We start from the raw sequence: 9211 nt of genomic DNA on the forward strand, positions 1-9211 counted from the left end.
TTACAATGCCACACGAAAATGAAAGCATATGGCTTGAAAATCATGCATTATACATATGGAGAAGGTTACACATTATAATATAATTAATATCATCTAGGTTGATTAAATTATAGTATTTCGACTAGGTGTCAACTAAAGAACAATGAGTCGAAAGGTTAATAACAAAAGCACAAATAACGTGATGCCATTAGATACGCATCTGCAAGAAATTGCTTTAGCCTCTCAATAACCCGGGATTGATTTATCTATTATATAGGGAGATAATACAGACTATTTTCTTACTAGTTATGTTTTGATATGCGTATCAAGTTCTTAAGCTTGCTGTTAAGTAATAGATTCGTTGAAAATCGAACAAAATCGAATAATTGAATCCTAACGAAAAATTCGCTGTGTTCTAACCAGAATAATCACTATTTTCGGAGCGAATTCTATCTTAGGTTCAGAGGTAAAATATTCTTTCAATGGATGATTCAGTAAGACATTTTTGGAAAAACAAGATTAGTTTTTAAAAGTCGAATAGACACCATATTGCTAAAAAAACCATTGTCCTTCGAAAAGTTGTTTTCTCCAATGAAATAAATAGAAAAAATAAAAACATGCTGAAAAAATCACACAGTGGCTCGCCCTGTAATGCCCCATTTCCGCAATTTTGAGTATGTAAAACTGGGTTTTTTTTTTATTTCAGCCCGGCATAAAGTTCCCATAATACACAAGGTCATGTTAAACAATACATAGCAAGAATTGATATAATTTAGATAGCTAAATATAGTAGTTTTACTCTACTTGCTCCCGACATGTGAATTTTCGACACTCCATTTTTGGTATCGAATTGCGAAATCAATATAACATATTTAACTAAATGGGGTTTAAGGTAAATAACCTTTTTCCTTGAAATGAAGTTTATCGCTTCAGTTAACTGCAAAATTACGGAATTGTCAAGGGATTTTCCGCCTCATCGATCAAGTATTGAAACTTGTTGATCAGTTTTTATTTTACACAAAAAGAATCGGAATCGGCTGAATGTCAAGCTTTTTGCTTCAGTTATTGCATTGTATAATACCCTTATTGCCAAGTTGCAAACTAAATTAATTTCTAAACATACAATGTGCATCAAAATATTGGCTAAACTGTAAATACATGGACTAAAAGATATCAAGCAATTATTCACAAAATTGTAAATGGTAACATGTTTCCGAAATCAAACTATTTAAATAAATTAATTAGTGTATTTTAGTTACATCAGATTTTGCTAAACTAAAATTGAGTACCTACATGACACACAACATACACAAAATGTTTAATTTGTCGATATAAAATTATCAAGTTATAACTGTATATGTATTAAAACTGAACCGAAAAATGTACCAAACAGATACTAAATACTCGTATTTCGAATACACCTCAACTTTGCGAAAGTGATTTTCAATGGTCATGCACTGACAATATATTTTCAGTGGATGATGGCAATTTCAAAGTTCAAAAAAAGGCTCTGAAACCCTAAATCTTTAGTAAAATATTTAAAACTCTAAGATAAAAAATAATAGAGTGAACACTTTTCGCATGTTAATCACTTCACTAAAACTTCCAATCAAACTAAGTCCTACTCGGTAAAAAGTAACTCCAATCAAACTAACTAAAAACTGCTAACACTGCTCAAGCAAATGTTTAAAGTATAATTTTCCAATTAAAAATGATTATAAAGTATCATCCAATTAATGAAAAAGTGACCACATACGAAAGGTACTCACTCTGTACTGGGTATCCGGTACCTGGTAACAATGAGAAAAAATTGTCCGGCGGAACCTGAAGCGATCTTTAAGAAGGTTGGCAAGGTACACTGATCCATTTTCGTACGAAACCGGCATAAGAAACAATTATTAGTTGAAATTTTTACATTGAATTTCGACTAAGTTCAGGGCTACTTGCCACCAGTACCTGGGGTGTGGTACTGGTATAAATATTAAGGAGAATTTTGGATAGGCAGTCATTTGCATTTGTCAGCAAAAACAAGAAACAATATGTTTGTAAAACTGGTAAGTGCGCTCTTATGTTTCGTACTTGTACGGTTTGAGGTTTTGTATTTTATTTTTATATTATGTGGCTTTAGAACATTATATAAAGAGTAGGTGATTGTTTTAATAAAAAATAATTGATAGGCGTCTCAAGTGAAGTAAGTTTTAATTACAAAACTTTGTGGTCGAATTTGAACTTTGCGGGAATTATCAACTTTTTAATTCACTTTCAATAATGTTTGCATCTGCTTTTAAGTCAAACTTGAGCATTTTAGTCGGTATTTAATTATTCACTTATTTTTATTACTTTTCATTAGTTGCACGTTGTTTGAAGGAATATTTCTCGCCTAAAAGTCCACTGGTTCGAGATTTATTCATGAAGAAATAATATATTATTGGACTTATTGGAGCCCAAATCCAAATTAAAGATTCTTGAAAATTAAAGATCTGAATTAATGCAAATCGCGTTCTTACCGTATACAAACTTTTCCGTATTTTGAAATATAATAAATGAAAGTAATTTATTAATTCCTTAGCCGTTATCATCATCGATTTATATGCATTTTCATAAAAAGTGGCAGATATATGAAGACTAAAGCTGTTCTGAAAATATCGCTCTTAGCCATATCCAGAAAACCCATAAAAATTTGAAACAAAATGTAAGGTGTCTTGCAAAAAGTTAATTATGGTACAAATTGATTCATCAGAAATTACAATTACTTTTCTAAACATCCAACTGAAACTTAAATATAAGGCGTAGGAAGAAATACTTTAAAGTTTAAAAATACATGATAAAATTAAATGAAAAAAATAAAAAATTTAATTCAATGAAACTTATTTACGCTAAAAATAACTCCAAAAACCTCTTTTCATTTTTTTTAAATGATATGAAAACTTTGGCTTAAGTGATTTCGCCATCGGACTCAGGAAAATTAAATATTCGACATCTTTTTTTTGGTTGTTTTGTTGAAAAGAGTAATTATCTCACACAATTTATGGAATAGAGTTTCTAATATCAGTTCATTTATATATAAAATAGCAGATTGTCATTATAGCAGAAGATAAAAATTACCGAATTAACTTAATGAAAACGTATACAAACTAATTTCTATAAAGATTTGAAAAAAACGGAAAAGCTGTTTCAAGGAAAATAATTTAAAAATTAACAACGGCAGACTTTATAATGCATTTATTAAGCTGACCAATTATCTGAAGACGTCGAAAAATTTACTCTAGATGACTTTGTTTACTAAAGATAAGAAGACTTTGTTTCGACAATTGTTTGATTTAATATTTGTTACTGAAATGTCGATAATTGAAAATGAAGGAAATGTTATTTACATTCTATCGAAAGCAAAACTCTATAATAAAATATACTTCGTAACTGATTGTTTGATTTTAAAACTAGAGCTCCGGAACATCGACTTTCTCCTTTCTTAGGTAAACAGCGTGCACTTTATTTATCAATTTTAATAACATTTTTAAAGCGAAAAAAACACCAATTTTTTATATATTTTAACATATACTTCACAAGTACTACTCCTTTGAAAACCGATATAAAACTTACTTATAAATTAAGATTTCTCGATGAAAATATACACTGTAAATAAAATATGGTGAATCAAATTGCTCGTCAGGGTAAAAGGATATGCATATTGTTTAAAATACCACGTAACTTCGCCTCCGCATTTCCCAAAAGAGACTGATTTATTTGCGAGACATCAGATGTGGGTTGTGTTCCAACGACTAATTAGAGGTGAAACCTTAATTGGAAGACTTAGTCAAATACTCAGTATATTTGGGCCAATTATCCAACCGTTAGGAATATGCTAGGAACAACAACTGTAGCAAGTGCAAGAAGGTTTAGGGGTCTCCAAAAAGTATGACTTGAGTAAATGCTGGAAAATGTTTTAGAACTAGGATATAAATAATTTTCAATAAATAGCTACAATTGTACCATTGTTTGGTTCAGGCCGTCTTCGTTTGCTTCGCCGGATCCGTCCTGGCTCAACATCAATCCTACCAAGGACCCCTAGCCGGAGGCCAACCAGCTTCCCTCTACCCAGCGGGAATCAACCCACAATCATGCCCTAACTACCCTGATTGCTCCAACCCCTTGGTCGCCATCAGTCAAAACGCCGCCCCTCAATACCAACAGTCTGCCCCACAATATCAACAACCCGCCCCACAGTACCAACAACCCGCCCCTCAATACCAGCAACCCGCCCCTCAATACCCACAAGTGAGTTCAACATTTTCCGAGTCTGCATAGGAACTTTATATTAACTAATGTGTGCTTGTGCAGTATCAAGCCCCAGTTGCAGCCACCCCTGCACCAGTATCTCAGTACAACCCAGTGTACCCCCAACAGTACGCCCCTGCTGCTCAAAGCCAATACTCTTCCGATGTTCAACAGAGATTGGACCGTGGTGAATACATTGGAGACGGTGACTACCGTGGAGAAGGTTTGGCTGAAGCTTTGGCTCCTGGATACGCCGGTGAGTTGTTGGACACGATCAGAAGGGTTCATGTTGGCTAATTGCTCGGTTCTTGCAGGTCAAGCTCAGGCTGCCCTAGTTAACCAGTACAACCCTGCACCAGCTCCCCAATACAACTCAGCCCCAGCTTACCAGCCAGCCCCCCAACAGTACTCCGCCCCTGCCCAGCCTGCTCAAATCCCAGCTGGTGTGAATGCTCAAGCTTGCCCCAACTACCCATTCTGCCATGCGTAAAGACTCCAACTGAAACACTTAGACTGCCAGCTGACAACATGTTGTTATCCAAAGTTTCACATGTAGATAGTTTTTTTTGTAAATGTGCCTTAATCTATTTCGTACGTACTTTTTAGTTGTATAAAGTTGTGATTTTATACAAGAAAAATACAGTTTATATTTATAATAGTTTCACTATTTTTTCCGCTCTTTACCTAAATCAGGCGGATTTTGATAGTTTCTTCCAACAAACATACTTGAAGTGTTAAAACAAATGCTCTAAATACATATGTTATAATTATTTATTCAGGCTCTTTCATGACACTTTTGATGGCCAGTTTGCAAATAGTATTTCCACATAGAACCGAATTAGCATAATAAAACAATGTGCTGATCAAAGGCAGCGATTAGAGCAACTGCTTCGGAACTAGTTCTTGTCCTTTATCGTCAACATTTCTTTGCTCTAAATGTTGGCATTGACATTCTTCCATTAGCCAATTTAAAATTCACATAATATTAATTATTCAAACATTTTTATTTGCATATGCCTTGTTTTATATCAAATACTCGGCGAAAGTGAACCAGTTCTACATCCGACACGTCTAAATTAATTGGTGATTTTGCGATTCCAAAATTATCATGACAAGTACACGGCCTTGCTCTGATGGGTTGCATTTTAACGAAGGATGGAAAACAAGTTTAGTTTTATTACGGTATTTATTTTACATAATGTGATTCATCACATTTAAGTGCTTAACAACGGACATATTCCAAACAATATAAGCAAATTTCTAGATTTATCTGATAGTTCACAAACTTTATTTGAATCACTTGTATCTGTGAGTTACTCGTTAAGTGAAAAAAATGCCTTATACCAAATAGAAACATTGAAGCCTAAAGTACAGGGTGTCCCGAAGCACATGATCAAAAGGATACGAGATACTATTTGCATCAAAAGGACGATCTGGCCTAACTTTTATTAACAAGAAATGTCTGGCTCCTCAGCTATTGATGGTCCAAGTGCTTCAAACAAATTATCTGGTTTGAAATATTGGGAGAATAGTACGATGTATTTTAGTGAAACTCGCTGTAAATTTGTTCCTATAGATTAAACTCATATTTTGATGAAACAATCGAATTCATTCGTTTTGTACAAGTGGTGACTTCCTGAGTGTAGTGGTACAAAAACTACCAGAACTTTTTATTTGGTGGATGAAATCAACTCATTTGTTTTTTGGTTGATACACTAATATCATTTATTCAAAATTTTGTGCTCTTTGTAAGATTTTGTATCATTCATAGTTTTTGCGAAAAAAATATTTTCTTGGCACTTCACAATGTTAGAAAAAGTTCTGGTAGTTTTTGTACCACGACACTCAAGAATTCACCACTTCACCACCAAAACAACCCAACTCCATTGTTTCATCAAAATGTGAGTCTTCCATAAGAACAAATTCACAGCGAGTTTCACCAAAATGCTATCGTACCATTCTCCCAATATTTCAAAAAAGATAAATTTTTTGAAGAATTTTGATCATCAAGCAGAGGAGCCATACATTTTTTGTTAATAAAAGTTAGGTCAGATCGTCTTCAAAGAATATCGCAGTACCCTTTTGATATGTGCTTACTGGACACTTTTTATAGATAGATAAGATATTTAATTTCTTCACTACATTTTTTTCGTGAATCTCAAGCATTGGTTTCATTTGTTGATTTTAATTTCTTGTTCCTTTCCAGGATCTGATTTCATCACCAGTTAGTTTTCTAAACATCTTGATATATACGTCGTTTTTAATTTCTCTTATTTCTATGTTTTTCTGTGCTATATTTTATTCCAATAGAGTTCAGATTTCTATAGACTTTAACATGATTTTTGTGCTGTTTTCGAATATTGCTAACCAAGTTCTTTAATTCCGTCGTTTCTAATTGATCTAATTTCTTCATGGAAATATTAAAATCGAATTTGAATCTGAAGGAAAAAACTAGCATCTTCTCTTTATTGAAGCATAATTCTATTTTTCATAAAACTAAAAAATCCAAGTTTCCACGTCAAAAAAAATTAAAAACACTGAAATTTTTATAAAAAATGGTTATTAGACGGTTTTGAATAATAATTAATTTTGTGCATCAATTTGGTTGGAACCACAATTCTTAAAATAATAAGCCATAGAAAGTAAATATGAATTTTAAACATTTTAATCTTGTGAAAGATCTTTGATGAGCTCCTAAAGGACAAGACATTTAATTGGACATTTGGTCAAACCCATATTTGGCCTGTATCATTGGCTAGTATTTATAAATAAAAATGCAAGATTACTTTCATTGTCTGAAGCTTCATGCACGATTTTCGGGAAGATCCAATAATTGTCACTATTGATGGGAACTATAACCATTAGCTGTACAAGATGTTCTTCTTGCTTGCAAGAACATAACTTCATTTCAAGTGCTTGAGAAGCAATGAAGCAAGTATATCAAACTTCTTCTTCATCTTCCAGCAATCTTCCAAACTATAGTTGGTTCACGGAATCACTAACTCAGTCTCAAGTTGAAACGATAAAAAGAATATAAGTTGCCCATTTTCGATTTACACTCAAAACAAATAGAAAAAAATATATTGTAAAGGTTGTTGTGTATTCAGAATAAAAATTTAAAAATTTAGCAGGTTTTCATTGATACCAATTTGATACGATTGACTTTCAATAATGAATGCAACTTTGTAAACTACGTGAGGTAAACCTTTTTTCAAATTTAAGTTTCGCGCTATAGAACCCTAAACTCATTTAAACGAAATTGTGTTTTTGCAAACGTTACACAACATATTGGCAAATTTCTTCAGGCATTCATTTGAGGTAACAAATGAAAATGGAATGAAGTTTTAACATTTGAAACCATAACGGTTTGCCAAAGTTCCTAAAACTTGACCATAAAATAGATTTAATATCAGTAAACAAACCCAACTTATTGGATAAAAGCCAAAGAACTGCAGGTTTTTGCTAAAACCAGACGCCTGGCACCACATCGATTAAACAATTTGATTTCCGCATTAATTGGTATTCATCTAACAAAGAGATTTCTCCGATACATGTGGTAAATGAGAAAAGTGCAAGTTTATAGACAATTGATAGCGATTACATATTTCTCAACTGTATTATTCTGTCAATATCAAGAGATTGGGCAGTTTTCAGTCATATATTTCCATCATGATAAGGTAAAACCCTGGAGACGACCGAAGCCTCCATAGTTGTGAGAGGAATAGGTTTCAAGAAATTAGCAAACCAAATTCCATTTTTTAATTAGAAATTCACTTGCACCTAGTTAAAATTTATTTGAACAATCGATGTTCGCAGCTAAGAAACTTTGTGGAGACTGAAGGATGAATTACATAAAGTTGTTTTTATCCAGAGTTTATTAAACATCTAGATTCGTTTGCGTTCTTAGATAGATAGATAATTAGTCATCGCTCATCGCCATCAAGCTGCATCTCTCAGAATTTCTTTGCATTCTGCCTGTCTGGCTTTTTAGTTTGTTGAAGACTTTCTTTTGCAAACTACACAATTTTTTGAAAATGTCTACCTTTTTCTTTGACAAGTGGTATTTGTATAAATTTATGTTATTTTTATACATAAATTTCAGAAATAAATCTGCTTCTTTCAACTTTAAATTTGCTCTTGGGAAGAGAAATTAAGCACGAAAATCCTAATTACAGGCGGTTTCCCAAATCAGTTGTTCGTAATTAACAAAAAAGCAACCCTTAACTAATAAATATTAATAATGTATTTGTTTCTTTTGAATCACGATATTTTTAAAGTTGGCACTTAAAATACTTTTTTATTAATCCAACATCGTCCAAACTCTAGCTGAACACATATTTCGTTACTAGATTAAAAGCTTTCTATAGAAAAATGAATACATTAGCTAAAACCAACAAATGTCGCAGCTCATGTACCAAGTGCAGACACTAATTTATTAATGAAACAATAATGTACGTAAATGCACATCGAAGTTAATAACTCAAAACAACTCTCAACCTGCCATTCCCCGTTTTGGTCAAGTAAATGCATACAACTAACTGACATTTTGAAACAACAAAATGTTGTTCATACTAGGAGGTCGTTCTAGATCGAAGATTAATTTGAAATCAGCTGCAATCGATTTCGTGCAACTGATGTCACGTTTCGACCATGGACTAATAGGAATCAGCTAAATTTCGTAATTTTTTTGGCAGTTTTATTCTGCTTTGGAAGTAAGAAACTCTTCAAATTTGAATGTTGTCATTTATCATTACAAAATTTACATTTACAGGATATTTCAAGCATCTCTTAAGGTTGCCCTAGAACAAGATTAATTTTCAGCAATTATTCTTCAGCTTCAGTATTAACACAAAGTAATTTCAGTAGCATTGTACTTTCCCATCAGCATTTCTTTCTTTGGAGAATATTTAATATTAAGCACAAAATGAAAAACGTGTAAAAGTGCTATTTTGGAAGA

The 9211-nt window shown here is 32.7% G+C and overlaps 1 protein-coding gene across 1 annotated transcript; it reads left to right on the forward strand.

Annotated features, from left to right (window-relative positions):
- Positions 1-1932: 1932 nt before the first annotated feature.
- On the forward strand, positions 1933-4912 carry LOC125505022 (DNA translocase FtsK-like). Its single transcript, XM_048667954.1, has 4 exons — positions 1933-2033; positions 3985-4254; positions 4318-4510; positions 4569-4912. Exons 1-4 carry the CDS (start codon positions 2019-2021, stop codon positions 4742-4744), a joined length of 654 nt encoding a protein of 217 aa, XP_048523911.1. The 5' UTR covers positions 1933-2018; the 3' UTR covers positions 4745-4912.
- Positions 4913-9211: the final 4299 nt, after the last annotated feature.

This window comes from Dendroctonus ponderosae, unplaced genomic scaffold (genome assembly GCF_020466585.1).
Source record: "Dendroctonus ponderosae isolate FM_Combo_2020 unplaced genomic scaffold, Dpon_F_20191213v2 Dpon_F_20191213_612, whole genome shotgun sequence".
Classification (NCBI taxonomy): Eukaryota; Metazoa; Arthropoda; class Insecta; order Coleoptera; family Curculionidae; genus Dendroctonus; species Dendroctonus ponderosae.